At 39.4% G+C, this 15,563-nt stretch overlaps 1 protein-coding gene across 2 annotated transcripts in view; it reads left to right on the forward strand.

Annotated features, from left to right (window-relative positions):
- LOC115971016 (protein TIC236, chloroplastic) overlaps nucleotides 1-15,563 on the forward strand; it is a 55,153-nt gene that overhangs the window by 3,987 nt on the left and 35,603 nt on the right. For both annotated transcript variants that reach the window (XM_031090679.1, XM_031090681.1), the window contains exons 3-6: nucleotides 11,407-11,605; nucleotides 11,718-11,777; nucleotides 12,948-13,052; nucleotides 14,768-14,908. In XM_031090679.1, coding sequence (XP_030946539.1) covers nucleotides 11,407-11,605; nucleotides 11,718-11,777; nucleotides 12,948-13,052; nucleotides 14,768-14,908 — 505 coding nt within the window. The remainder of the gene's footprint in view (nucleotides 1-11,406; nucleotides 11,606-11,717; nucleotides 11,778-12,947; nucleotides 13,053-14,767; nucleotides 14,909-15,563) is intronic.

The raw sequence follows: 15,563 nt of genomic DNA on the forward strand, positions 1-15,563 counted from the left end.
ATTACAATTTTCCATATGGGCATTAAAGAAAATTAGTGCTATTGGTCTGTCTTGTACAAAATGATAATTAGTGCCAAAAGCAACATGTTCATAAAATAGCTGAATGATAATGTTTTTTTTTTTTGATAAGTAAGAAGAGAATATTATTAATAAAAGAAAAGCAAGAGAAATACAAAGAGTTTACGGTAGTGGACAAAGGAAAAAGGAACAAAAAGACAGAAGTAGCCCCTAAACTATTCTAATAGATGAAAGAAAATCCAAAAGGGTAGAACAATCCGTGAAACCCCAACATCGAGACCAATCAAAGAGGGTCCGCTGGCAAAACTCTAATAACTGAACTACAGTTTTCTCCTCAACCTCAAAAGACCGCCGATTCCGTTCAGTTCAAATAGTCCACATTAAACAGCCTGAAACCAAATCCCAAATATCAGAGTTATGCTTCCCAATCCAATGATACCAACTAAATAATGAGTCCACAGTTGAATCAGGCATGACCCAATCAATTCCGAACAACCGAAGCATATACATTCACAAAGAATGAGTTATCGGGCAAAAAAGTAATAGGTGATCCACAGACTCCGCATTGCAACAACACAAGCAACAATGATTCACCAAAGTGCGACCGTGAAGCATAAGATTATCCAAATTAAGAATCTGACCATGGGCTGCTGTCCACATGAAAAAAGCCACCCTTTTAGGAACCTTAACTTTCCAAATTCCTTTCCAAGGGAAAGTGAAAGGAGCTGCATTTCGAATCTTATGATAAAAAGACCGAGTATCAAACTTCCCACTGCTATTAAGATCCCAACAAAGCCTATCACACCCTCCACCCCTAGGAGTTCGGGTTTGGATGAAATGAAGAAGGGAAAGGGAAGCCGCCAACTCCCAATCATTGAATTCCCTATGAAATCTTAAGCTCCACACTCTGTCATTATCACCCACTGGAGGGCTTAACACATCAGAAATACTAGCCTCCTTATTAGCTGAGCACAAAAATAACTGAGGATAAAGAATTCTAAGAGGAACATCCCCAGTCCACTTATCATGCCAAAAAAGAATGCGATAACCATCCCCCACCACAAAAGAGAAATGCTTAGCGAAAGTGTCCCACCCTTCGCTAATACTCTGCCATAACCCACAACCATGAGCCCTAGAACAAGCTCTAGTGCACCAACTCCCTTTTCCCTCCCCATATTTCATGGCAATGACCCCCTGCCACGGATGCGAGGTTTCATGGCCGTACCTCCAAAACCATTTCCCTAATAGGGCTTGATTAAAAGGCGCCAATTTTCGAATACCTAAACCACCCAACTCACGCGGTAAACACACCTTTTCTCAAGCCACCAATGGATATTTGAAACTCTCAACTGATGAACCTCACAAGAAGTTCCTTTGAATGCATTCCAATCTTGTCGCCATAGCTTTAGGGATAGTAAAAAGGGAAAGATAATAAGTCGGAAGGCTTGAGAGGGTACTCTTCAGCAAGGTGAGTCTACCACCCTTTGACAAATAAAGCCGCTTCCAGCCTGAAAGCTTCTTTTCCATCCTCTCAAGGATCAGATTCCAAATAGAGGCTGTTTTGTACAAAGTTCCCAAAGGCATACCCAAATAAATCATAGGCAGACTGCCCACCTTGCACTGAAGGATATTAGCCAAAGACTGAATATTTCGCACCTCCCCAATAGGGACAATTTCACTTTTCCCCACATTCACCTTCAAACCAGTAAAGGCTTGAAAACAAGTCAAAACCAACCTAATAGAAAGAATCTGCTCTCTAGAGGCATCACAGAAAAGAATGGTATCATCAGCAAATAAAAGATGAAAAACACGGATACCAGTAGAATTAATAGGGCCTACATGAAAACCCTGAATGAAACCACCTTCCTCCGTTTTCTTCAGGATGCGACTTAAAACCTCCATGATCAAAAGAAAGAGAAGGGGAGACAAAGGATCCCCTTGTCTAAGACCTCTAGAGTTACTAAAGAAACCAGCAGGAGAACCATTAACCAGAATAGAGAAGCGAACTGTAGAGACACAAGTCTTTAGCCATCTCCTCCATCTATCCCCAAAGCCCATCCTCTCCAGCAAATAAAACAAAGCGTCCCAATTCATATGATCATATGCTTTCTTAATGTCTAACTTACACACCACCCTTGGAGTATGACATTTCAGTCTACTATCTAAACATTCATTAGCAATAAGCATTGAATCCAAAATCTGTCTGCCACCAACAAAAGAATTCTGTGACTCTGAAATAAGTTTATCCAGGAACTGCCTCAATTTGTTAGCTAACACCTTAGACAACAGCTTATACACACTGCCCACTAAGCTGATAGGCCTAAAATCTTTGATATTCAAAGCATTGTTTTTTTTGGGAATCAGAGATAGGAAAGAAGCATTCAGAGACCGTTCAAACTCAGAGCTCCTACGGAAATGATCAAAGAAAGCCATGACATCTATTTCCACTACACTCCAGCATTTTTGAAAAAAAGCCATAGTGAAACCGTCAAGACCTGGAGCTTTGTCACCCTCCATCTCTTGAAGAACCTTTACCACTTCCTCCTTAGAAAAATCCCTCTCTAAATCAAGCCGCTCGTCCTCCTCAATACTAGCAAACTCTAAACCATCCATAGAAGGGAGCCAATTATCTGACTCAGTGTACAAACTCTGATAAAAATGGACCACCTTAGATCGCACCTCTTCCTCCTCCTCATAGAGAACCCCATCCACCTCTATACCCCGAGTATGATTAGTTCTTCTATAGGAGTTTGCAACCCGATGAAAGAAACGAGTATTATTGTCCCCCTCCTTCACAAATAAAATCCGGGACTTTTGTCTCCAAGAAATCTCCTCCAAAGAGGCAAGATGAGCAATCTCACCTTTAATCTGAATACGACGAGTTTGATCTTTCTGAGAAAGACCTGACAAGTCCCCCCTAGCATCCAAACCCAACAATTCAGATAAAAGACATTTCTTCCTAAAGGACAGATCCCCAAATTCCTCCTTATTCCACTTTTTTAAGTCCTCTTTAAGAGCTTTTAATTTATGAGTCAGAATAAAGCTAGGAGAACCCGAAAAGCAATACCCATTCCACCATTGCCAAACCCTCTCTACAAAGCCCTCTTCTTTCAACCACATATTCTCAAACTTAAAGACACTCCGACCTTTATTGACACCACCCGCCACCACCAAAAGAGGGCAATGATCAGAAACAACACGAGGGAGTACCTTTTGAGACACGTTTCCAAAGTGATCTATCCAATCCATCGAAGCCATGGTTCTATCAATTCTTGACATACAAACTGTCCCCGAATCTCTAAACCAAGTAAACGAAGCCCTTTCAAAGGGTAAGTCCACTAGGTAGTTAGCCTCAATGAAGTCTGAAAAAGCAAACATAGATGGACTAAAAGCCTCACAACCAAATCTCTCACTTGGATACCGAATGGTATTGAAATCCCCAAAAACACACCATGCCGTATTCCACCTAGAGTGCATCCTTGAAAGTTCTTCCCACAGAGCACCCCGCTGATTATCCTCATTAGGCCCATACACTCCAGAACAAGCCCAAACAAAATCATCTACGACCCCCTTCAATAAAACATTAACCGAAAACAGACCAACAGCACAATCAACTTTTTCAAAAACTCTCTTGTCCCAAACTAGTAACACCCCCCCTGCAGTATTGACTGCATCTAGGACAACCCAATCAAGGAATGGACTACCCCAAAGGCTACGAACAACAAAAGAGTTTAAAGAAGACAACTTAGTTTTTTGAAAGCAAATTATATCACACTTCCACTCCTTGAGAAGATTTTTACATACCTCTCGCTTCTGAGGATTATTTAATCCCCTAACATTCCAAGATAGCAGCCGTAAACTCATTTAAAACTGGTAATCGCCCTCGTACCTACTAAGAAGTCTCTATTCCTCCCCTTAGAAGCTACCCCATCATAATTAATAGAAGAAAACAAACCTTTGAGTTCCCTAAGCCCTTTCTGCTTAGAGTTCACAAGACCTTTAGAGGACCCAACACTCACAACATCAACACAGTCTTGTTTAAGAAGACGGAACAGAGCCAGACATTGATCTTCATGCTTAACAATAGGAAAACCCACAATTCTACAAAATTTTTTCATCAGGCTACAAACCCATTTCGAATTTTTTACCTCTGACCCTTGAACCTCTCCCTCATCACCTTCCTGGATCATCTCTAACCCCTTATGATCATTGGGATCCCATTTAGATAGAGGTGAGCACTCCAAAAGACCATTCTCATCCTCTCCATGAAAACAACCACTAGGATTAACTACCCTACTCTTCCACTGAATCAAAGAATGCTCAGGCCCTTCTTGAACCAGCTCAACCCCATCCAATTGGCTCAGCGACATTGGCTGAGCAATAGGATTGCTCCATATCACTCCCTTCTCACTAGAAACCACCGTGGAGTAATCTTTCTCACCGAAACAAAGACCTTCCTCGCAACCCAGACCCAACAGAGGAGAAAAAGAGTTTTGGGCAGAAGAAACATCAAACCTAGGTCCAGTGGGCCTCGCCGTCGCCCCTACCCTCAACACACCAGCCATCGGAGTATGGGTCTCGTCCCACAACCTCCGATTGGTCCCCACCGCACCGGAAAACCCAAAAAAAGACCCTTCCATTGCACTCGCTGGCGTCGCAGTGGTCACCGGTGACTCGGGACCCACCGCCGCAGTCGCCGGCACCTCTTCTGTAACCAGCGATCCAGAAGCCGTCCTCAATGTACCTCTCGAGCTCTCCCCAGTAGCCCACAAAGATTGACTATCAACGGAAGCTTTAGAGGAACTGGGTTTGACCATAACACCCTTAAGTGATGTTACCATGTCCACTGGACGGGCTTTGACAAGCCCACCAGATTGCTTAAAAAGATCAGGCCTGTCACTTAAAACCTTGGGCCATCTAGAATCCTTAGCACCTAGAACAGACATAATACGTTTCCCGCCCTCTAGCTTACACACTCTCAAAGCCAGAATGTCAGGAGTCAGCTTAAAAGTGAAGGCCCGCGTGGGTTTACCATTTATGACTGAAACTTTGCCATTTAAAACAGAACCATTTTCTGAAGGGACTCCAGGAATCCCATGCTGCCCCAAAAATGTTCCAAAATTTTCAAAATTCCTGGACTTTTGCTGGTTGCCTAAAGTAGACAAAAGATTCCCACTCCAGTCATCACTAGCAGATTGACCTCCTCCTCTACCACCACCATTTATGGAGGAAACTTCAGCCATAGAAACCGGTTTAGCACCAGTGAAAAAATTTCTCAACTCTCTCTGAAACAGAGTCCAACCTACACAATTGGTGCTTGCTGGTATCATAACACACCCCCGACGAGCCCCACCATAGTATTCAGCTAAGACCACAAAAACACCATCCTTATTCGACCTCCCACAAAATTCCAACAACTTATTATTTTCCCGGAAACGTTTGCAGATGGGAACTTTCTCCGGCACCCAATCATGAATATCTGCAAAACAAGAAATGATCCACTCCAAACCTTTACGTCCTACCCAAATAGTGTGCTTGACATGCCGGTTGCTTTCATGTATAGCATACGAATCATGTCGCCCACCATTGAAAGAAAAAGAGAAAAACTTAGCATCAATACAGAAAGGAATCTTTCTACCCCCATGTTCTGAAACAGTTGGAGAGGTAATAAGGTTTGAAGCTGGTTTGATAGCAGTTTTAGAAAGGGAGAAATCGGGTACCAGTGGAGTGGGCACAGGAGGTTTGATAGGCAAGGTGGATGGTTGTAAGGGGTGTGACGGGATAGAGGGATGACAAAAGGTGTAAGGTGGCAATCCAAATGGTGGTAGTTGATGTGGAAAAAGAAAAGGATAGGGAGGGAAGGGAGGAAAATGTGGGACAGTCGGTGGTAGGAAGGGGAAGAGAGAGGGAGTTGGGGGAGGTTGGTGGTGAGGGTGTGGGTGAGGGTGGGGGAGGGGTGGGGGAGGGAGAGAACACATGTTCAATTAAGACACTCGGAATGATAATGTTAAGATGGTTAAGTAAAAAATACAAGCAAAGATAGGATTCAAAAGGAGGAATTTGCTTAGATAGGGGTGACCCCTATAGATGAAAAAATGAGGGAGAGTTGCTTTAGAGTTGAGATGCTTTTGGTCATGTGTAGAGGAGAGTGATTAATGCTCCGATGAAAAAGAGTTAGTCGATTCAAGTCAAGGAAACGAAAAAAGGTAGAGGAAGAATCAAAATAATATTAGTAGAAGTAGTAAAAAAGGACATGTCAATTAAGGTGGTAAAAGAGAGTATGTTTTGGATAGGATAGAATGGTGGAAAAGAAAACATGTGGCCAACTCTGATTAGTTTGTTGAGGATCCATAGTAGACCCCAAAATTTTGGGTCTAAGGCTTCTTGGGCCTGTCTTGTGGGGTTGTGCGTGTATATATATATGTCATACGTGAGTTGAATATTTATTTATTTATACATAGGAAATCATTTTTTGAAAGATTCTGGTTTTTATACTTTGGTGGGTCTCCAAGATCTTTTAGTGTTATACTTCCTTCTTTTTTATGTTTATGTGTGCAATTATTTTTATTCCTTGCTGGATTACATTGTACTTGAGGTTTGGATAAAGCTTTTATCTGTACATATTACTTGCATTTTTTTGCATTTGAAGTTCCATTACTGGGTTTCCTCCTTTCATTTCAGCATACTAATTGTTCCTCATATCAAAATAGTTGGTTATGGCTTTTAAACTTGTGCAATCATACTTTGGTAGCTTGTATATGAAATTTGGGTGAGATTTGTTGATTGAACTTTCTGAATTACATCCTCAAACTTAGAATCGTGGTTCGCGATGAAAGGCATAGTAGGATTCGATATGAAACTTAGAACTGTGGTTCATTAGTTAACTTTGTAGCTTGATTATAATTGAAGTGATTATGGATGATATGTTCTGCTAGAAAATGAAATGAAATTGATCATGCATAATGAATTCTTTTTTTGATAGGTAATCAGAGAAATATTATTAATGAAAATAGTAAGGAAAAATACAAGTTGTTCATGATGATGAACAGCAGGTAATGGAAAAAACATACAACAAAGAGAAAGAAATCAAAATGCTATTCTAAGAGAAAACATAAACTCAGAGAGAGAGGAACAATCAGTAAAACCCCAGCAATGAGACCAATCAAAAAGACTACGCTGGCGAAGAACTTTTAATTCTTCCAACATCTTCTCAGTGTCCTCAAAGGAGTGGTGATTTCGTTCCAACCATACAATCCACATCAACCTGGAATCAAGTTCCAAATATTCGAAATACGATTCCCAAGCCATTGATGCCAGCAAAATTACAATCCCACCATTGAGCTTGGCATGACCCATGTATAATGAATTCTATATAAAAGTCTGCAAAGCAATTGAACCATGTATGATTTTTATATAGAGAGATGGAGAACATGATGTAGGACAAAGGGGACGAAGCCAAATCAGATTTAGAATCCTAAAGGGGACAATGGGGATGTATGATTTTTATATGGAATTCATTGCTTCATGCATAATGAATTCTATGATGTTCCAGGGTTTTGAATAGAAATCCATGAACAATGTTAGGACTCTTTATGGGGTGTTTGGGCCTATTTGATGGATGGGTAGTTTAGGGATTTGAAATTTTGGATTTAAGGGTTTAGAGTTTGCTAGGTTTCAAGTTGGAAATCTAAGGATGAAAAAGACTCTAGGCATCATGCCTAGAATTTCCTTAGCATCACATTGATCTGCCATTGCAAGGGGGTACTTTTACTTGGTCAAATTCTCGAGAAGTTGCTTTGAAGGCTAGGCTGGACAGATTCTTGTTTTTTGCAGATTGGGAGGATAAGTTTCCTACAGTTTCTCAAAGACGAATGTCTAGGTTGTGCTCGGATCATTTTCCAATTGTCCTTGAGGGTGGATCTTTCCAGAAAGGGAGTAAGCCGTTTAGATTTGAGAATATGTGGCTTAAGGATGAGGGTTTTGTGGATAGGGTTCGGTCTTGGTGGGAATCCTATCAGTTTCATGGTGCACCAAGTTTTGTTCTAGCCAATAAATTAAAGCTCTTAAAAAATGATTTAAAAAGATGGAACGTGGGTGTGTTTAGTCATGTTGAAGATCGGATTAAAAAATTGTGGAAGGACCTGAGTGTTCTAGAGAATATGGAGGATAGTCGGGGTTTGTCAGTGGAGGAAACGATAGAAGTGGGAAGAATTCGTGATGAGTTAGAAAAAGCTACTCTGTTGGAAGAAATATGTTGGAGGTAGAAATCTAGAGTTCTCTGTGTTAGGGAAGGAGACAGGAATACTAAAATTTTCCACCGTATAGCTAACTCTCACAGGAGGGTTAATTCTATTGATAGGCTTATGGTGGATGGGGAGTTGTCTTTGGACTCGACAGCTATAGCAGATTGTATCTCTCAGTTCTATAGGCATCTTTACTTTGAGGATGTGGCTCATAGACCTGTTTTAGATGATGTGGATTTTTCTAGTATCTCAGTGGAAGATGCAAGTTGGCTGGATAGGCCTTTTGAGGAGGAAGAGGTGTTTAATGGTGATAAGGCACCTGACCCGGATGGCTTTTCCATGGCATTCTTCTAGTCTTGCTGGTGTGTTTTGAAAACAGAAATTATGGTTGTATTCCACAATTTTCATACTTAGGCAGTGTTTGAGAAGAGTCTTAATGCTTCGTTTCTTGCCCTTATTCCCAAGAAAGTGGATGTTGTGGAGGTAAAGGACTTTCGGCCTATTAGCTTAGTAGGTGGGATTTATAAGATTATTTCTAAGGTGTTGGCGAATTGGCTCTGTAGGGTGGCGCATGGGCTTATTTCAGATTCATAAAATGCCTTTGTGAAGGGTAGACAAATTTTGGATTCCGTCTTGATTACTTTTGAATGTATTGATAGTAGATTGAAGTCAGGAGTTCCAGGTGTGTTGTGTAAATTGGATGTGGAGAAGGCGTATGATCATGTAAGTTGGGACTTTTTAATGTACATGCTTCAGCGTTGTGGTTTCTTGGAGAAATGGAGAAAATGGATAAGGTATTGCATTTCAATTGTAAAGTTTTCCATTCTAATTAATGGTAGTCCATCTGATTTCTTTGGAAGTTCTAGGGGGCTTTGGCAAGGGGACTCATTATCTCCATTGCTGTTTGATATTGTGATAGAGGCATTAAGTCGTATATTGGATGTGGCTGTCTCCGCTGGGCAATTCTCAGGCTTTTTTGTGGGTAGTACGGCTCATCCATCAGTGATGGTGTCTCATTTTCTATTTGCAGATGACACTCTGATTTTTTGTGATGCTGAACCTTATCAGATTGCTAATTTGAGGGCGATTCTTGCTAGATTTGAGGAGGTGTCAGGGCTTCGTATTAATTTGGGGAAATCTGAGTTGGTACCTGTTGGTGGGGTGCACAATTTGGAGGCTTTGGTGGGTCTGTTGGGGTGTGGGCAGTCTTCTCTCCCTTTGAAATATTTGGGCATACCATTAGGTGCTAAGTTTAAAGACTTATCTGTTTGGAATCCTATCCTGGAGAGAATGGAGAGGAGATTAGCAGGCTGGAAGAGAATGTATTTATCTAAAGGGGGTAAGGTGACACTAATTAAAAGCTCACTCTCGTCTTTACCTACATATTTCCTTTTCCTTCTTCCTTTACCGGGTAAGGTGGCAAAGCATATGGAGAAATTACACAGAGATTTTCTGTGGAATGGGATTGGTGGTGAACCTAAAATTCATTTAGTTAATTGGGCCAAGGTCTGTAAGCCTTTGCAGGTTGGGGGGTTGGGTATAAGACGTTTGGGAGGCTTTAATTCTGCCTTGCTAGAAAAATGGTTGCGGAGGTATGGCATGGAGATTGATGCTTTATGAAGGAGGGTTATAGAGGCAAAATATGGGAATAGTTGGGGTGGTTGGTGTACGAAAAAGGTGACGAGTCCTTATGGGGTCAGCTTGTGGAGATACATTAGAAGTGGCTGGTTGAACTTCTCTAAACTCCTTGTATATGATGTGGGGGATGGTACTAGAGTGAAATTTTGGAAGCATGTGTGGTGCGGGAATTGTACTCTACAAGAGGCCTTTCTGGAGCTTTATTGTCTTAGTAGGTCGAAGAATTCCTCGGTGGCTGAAGTTATGGGTTGGTCTGCTGGGAGGTTTCACTGGAATGTGCAATTTCGTCGTCCACCATAGGATTGGGAAAAAGAAGCCTTTGATCTGTTTATGGGGTTGGTCTATTCTTCGACAGTGCGGGGGTTTGGCCTAGATAAGGTTTGTTGGAAGCCAGCAAAGAATAGAGGTTTTGAGGTTAGAGGATATTATAGCTTCTTCTACCCTTCTACTACTGTTTCCTTCCCATGGAGAATGATATGGCAATTGAAGGTTCCTCCACGTGTGGCTTTCTTTTCTTGGTCTGCTTCCTTAGGTAAGATCTTAACAACAAACAACTTTCGTAAAAGACGTGTGATAGTGCTTGATTGGTGCTATATGTGTAAGAGATGTGGGGAGTCGGTGGATCATCTTCTACTTCATTGCTCCATAGCTTGGGAGTTGTGGTCTTTGGTTTTCTGTTTGTTTGGTATTCAATGGGTTATGCCTTATACTGTTCTTGAGTTGTTTGAGGCTTGGCAAGGAAAGTTTGCGCGACATCGTCACATTGATGTTTGGAGATTAGTGCCTCATTGTTTGATTTGGTGCATTTGGCGTGAAAGGAATGCTAGAAGCTTTGAGGGTTGTGAATGTTCCTTGCTAGAAATTAAGTCTTTTTTCTTGCACACTCTCTTTGAATGGAGTGTGGTCTTTTCTCATTTTTCTTGTTCTTCTTTTCCTATTTTTCTTGATCGTTGTACTTTTATTTCCTGATTTGTGCCCCCATAGTACATCCCCAATGTACTCGGCTTGGCACTTTTTCTATTATTAATAATATTCTTACGTTACTTATCAAAAAAATAAAAACCCTAAATAGGCTTCATAGCTTCTAATTTAATATATATATATATATATTTCTCCTTAATAGAGAGCATTACATCCATATAAATAAATGACTAATACCTATTCCTAGTGGAACTTGGACCCTAATAATCCCAAACTAAATGACTAAACTAAATACAACCAAAATAAGACCCTATATCCCATCCCTAGAAACAAAAAAGTTACAAAATTGCCCCTTGCACTTGAAATTTAATTATAATTAGCTTGGCTTCTCTTTGCCTGTGTCAAACCATCTTTATTGAGTAGCATGTAGACCCAATATTGTGTTTGATTTCTTGGATTCTTTGGATTGATGTTTTTTGTTTAGGAGCAGCTGAGTATATAGCTTGTACGCTTCAACTGTGTCCCTGAACTTTTATACATCTTTTAAGTTTTAATACGATTACTCTTTTACTTATCAAAAAAATAGAGAGATGGAGAATGTCAATGGACATGTGACGTTTCAAAATCACTATGGTCGTGTGCATGTGCAACTGAGTGGACACTGTAAGATGTGGAAATCGGATGTAGTGTCTGAAGATGGTGGCTGGTTGTCCACAGATGTTTTTGTTGACTCTGTTGAGCAGAAATGGCATGCCAATTTAAAAATTGCTAACCTCTATGTTCCGGTAAGGTATACAGTGAATGTGATATAGTTAAAATTGTCTACATTCTGCTCTATGCATTTGGTTTAATGGATTTTTTTTATGTGCCCTGTATCCTGTTTGTCTTTTTGTGCAGCTTTTTGAGAATATTTTAGAGATTCCAATCTTGTGGTCTAAAGGGAGGGCAACTGGTGAGGTGCTTCTCTAACTTCATCATAATTCTTATCCTTTTCATGTTCCAACGTCTAATGAGGACCTATCTCATATTTTTAGATGTCTTATGACATCCCAATTACAACTCCTTTACTTTGCATCCATTCTAAATTTCAAGAGCTGCTTTGGTATTTAGTCTTTTGTTGGTTTTACTTATTTCCACCATAATTTGGACTTTAGTATGTGGAGAACGTTCTGTTGGAACTTTTTTAATGCTCCCAGGTGGGTTTTGTGTTTAACTCAAAGAGACAAGATGATTGTTCAGGTTTGGGTTTGCTGTGGGGTAGTCACTCTCTGGTTCAAAATGTGACTTTCTCAACTCAATAAAAGAAAGATGCTTCCTTGCAAAGAAAATCAGTATATACAAAAGACGAAAGCTAATTTCTTGTTTGGTTTTTAATTTGAGTTAGATATTTTTAAAATTTGTATTGTGGTACTTTAGTAGTCCGTATTTTGGTCTGCTGAAGCCTACTGAAGCTAAGCACTACATTATAAGCTTTACTCTGCTTACTTGGAAATTGGGATATTTGGACTTCTCTCTCAATAAGTACAGTAGGATGGCTATAAAAAAAACCTTGATATCTCTAATAATATGGTAAAAACCTTGAATAATATATACTATATTATTAGAGATATCAATGTTTTTTGTATAGCCAGCATACTTTATTTATCTCTTCTTTTATAGAGAGAGAATAGACCTTCTGAGATATGCCTGCATGGGGTAATTCTGACTTCAGATTTCTAGTTTAGATGTTGGCCGGGATAAATCAACAGTTGTTTAAGAAATGTAGATTCTTATTGGATGGTACTGCATATGCTGTAAAGGTTGATAATAGCTGCCTTAATGAGTGGTATATGTTACACAACTTGAGACTGTAATTTGGCCATCTATTATATATATATTGTAAAAGGAAAGCGAATATGAGAATTACTTTCACAAGGATTTTGTTTGGTTATCTTATTCACTTTCTAAATATAAGTTGGTGTAGTTTGTAATTATTTTTATTATTTTTCTATATTTTTATTTTTTTTATAAAGTAGTAGTAATTTACTGGGAACAAGGAGATACTTTCAATTTAATCACAAAAGATTCCATTTTTTCTCATAATTTGATTTACTATTGTGGATCAAATATACCATCTCTGTTTTTCAGGTTCACATGTGCATGTCAAGTGGAGAAACATTTCCTAATCTTCATGGGCAACTTGACGTGACGGGATTGGCCTTTCATATATATGATACTCCATCATCATTTTCTGTATGTCCTAGTTTCAGTTGCTGTAAAATGCTTGCCTTTTCTTATTTGAAATATTCTTGCAAAGTACCATTTTATCATATGTTTAGTTTCTCCTTGTTGCTTGTTAGCAAGAGTGCAAGACCTCTGTATTTGTTATGCAGCAGGTTCTTGAATCTCTTGCAGTATGGCTTATGTCAAGGTGATTTTTGCATTTTAGGCTATTGCTAATTTTCTTTTTTGGTTAAGTGTTGGTGGGTAGGACTTTCACTAGTGCTTGTAGGTGATTTTCAGTTTATTGAGGCTTTGGCATGAAGCAATGTATCACTTCATGAGCAAAATCATAACTCCATGAACATAAATTGATGCTTTCTTGTTTTCACAAGCCATTACTGAAATTAATTGTGCTGTTTAGTGGGTGGAGAAATATGTGGTGCTATTTCATAAATCTTTAGGTGCTGGTTCTATTTTGCTGTAGTATTTGTAACTTGACACTGATAATTGGGCTCTCAAGAGTGTCTGTTGATTTGTATTCAGCAGTAATGCTAACTCCAAGGATTGTCTCATCTTGCTTCATCTTCATATCTGTTGATTAAGTTCAGAGAAATTATGATACGGATGACTATATGAGATACTTTCATCATAGTCTTATCTACTGAAAAATGGGGTGCTCTTGATCACCTAAAAAGATTTTTAGGCAGAATTGGCGTAATTACTACCATGAAGGTTGAGGCATTGTGCTGCCAAAAGAGATTATCCTCTGCTTTTATATGCAGTCTGTAGAAAGAAAAAGGGGTTCTTGGGGGGGGGGGGGGGGGGCGCTGATGACAGGATCTTGTTACGTTTGTTTCTCTGCTCATGTTGTTTAGTCAGTTATAGTGTTAAACTTCCCTTTTGAGGTACTTGGTTGGAAAATAGTTGGTTTGAGATCATGGCAACCTTTGGTGGGAGTATCTCACTACTCTTGGGCTTTGGTATAGATTATACATGTATTTAAAAATTTCATTGTAAATGCGCATTTTGGCAGCGATATTTTTTTTCCTTATTCTTGCTGGGTAATTTAGGACTGTTTATCCCATTTGGGTTTGATTTTTGTGTTGGAGTTATATTTTAAATTTGGTGTCTTTTCTATGAAGGCTGGAGCAGGAAATTTATGCATTTCAGGGTAAGCCATATATACATACATACATATATATATATATATATATATATTTTGTTGATAATTGCACTGATTCAGGACAATGAGAAGAAATTGGCTAAGATGGGTGTGACATATCCAATGAAGATACTTATAAAAATAAGATATCCAATGAAGACCAATTTCATTACCATTTATTGGCTGAGTAGTAGGCGTTATAGAAACTAGAGGAAGGTTTTATAGATCTTGGTTTGTTTCTGTGGGAATAGATATAATGGCCTCAGGTTTAATAAAAAGACGTACTGATCTTCTAATCTAGCCCACTTAATATTTGTTGAGTTGTTACTGATCAAAAAATATTTGTTGAGTTGTTGAATGTCATCTTCATACCATGCTTTGGCAGTACACTAATTTTCTATATTTATTTTTGTTTCAGTTTGTTGCATCACGGCTGTCATTGGGTGATCATTCATACCATATCGTGCATGCTTCAGGCTTATACTGATATATTTGTTTCCATCACTGAGTTTCAATTTTGAAAGTTAAATTATTTTTACGAGTTTTAGAATATTATGGTATAGTGTGCATGTCTCTAATGCAGGACATTTCAACAAGTTTATGTTTCCGTGGTCAACGAATATTTATGCACAATGCAAGTGGCTGGTTTGGCAGTGTTCCTTTAGAAGCTTCTGGAGATTTTGGAATTCATCCTGAGGAAGGAGAGTTTCATCTAATGTGCCAGGTAATTCTTACACTTAAGATTGTTCTAGGCCTGGGAAGATGTACTCTGAGTTCAGAAATAATTTTTATCATATGTGAAGAAATTTACTAGGATCAAAATTATTTTTCAACATCTGCATAATTAAATTGTTTTGTTTAAACCTTGAAATTTGTAATCTTGATTATTGGTGTGGGCCATGTGGTGACCAACCTCTCAAAGTGACTTTCCCGGTTTTGTATGAGAATGCTCTTGATCGGGAAGCTTCAATGGAGTCTTTGTTGGTGCGACAGAATGTGGGGAAGAGGAGTTGGGATGTGAGGTTCCTTTGGGATTTTAATGATTGTTAATTGGAGATGGTTGTGGATTTTCTTCATCTTTTGGAGTCTGATTGTGGGTGGAGACTGGGTGCGGTGGAGTTGAAGAAAAATGGAGACTTTGACATTTATTCCTATTATAATGCTTTGAGGGGGGTCTTCTTCTTTCATTTTCCCTTGGAAAGGTATTTGGGGTGTGAAGGCCTTTCGGAGGGTTTCCTTTTTTGTTTGGATGGCAGCATGGGGAAAGATACTTGCTGGCGAGAATCTAAGAAGAAAAGGCTTTACTATAGTGGATTGGTGTTGCATGTGCCATAGTAGTGGGGAGATTGTGGATCACCTTTTGATTCATTGGGGAGGGG

Source organism: Quercus lobata, chromosome 12 (genome assembly GCF_001633185.2).
Source record: "Quercus lobata isolate SW786 chromosome 12, ValleyOak3.0 Primary Assembly, whole genome shotgun sequence".
NCBI classification, from domain to species: Eukaryota; Viridiplantae; Streptophyta; class Magnoliopsida; order Fagales; family Fagaceae; genus Quercus; species Quercus lobata.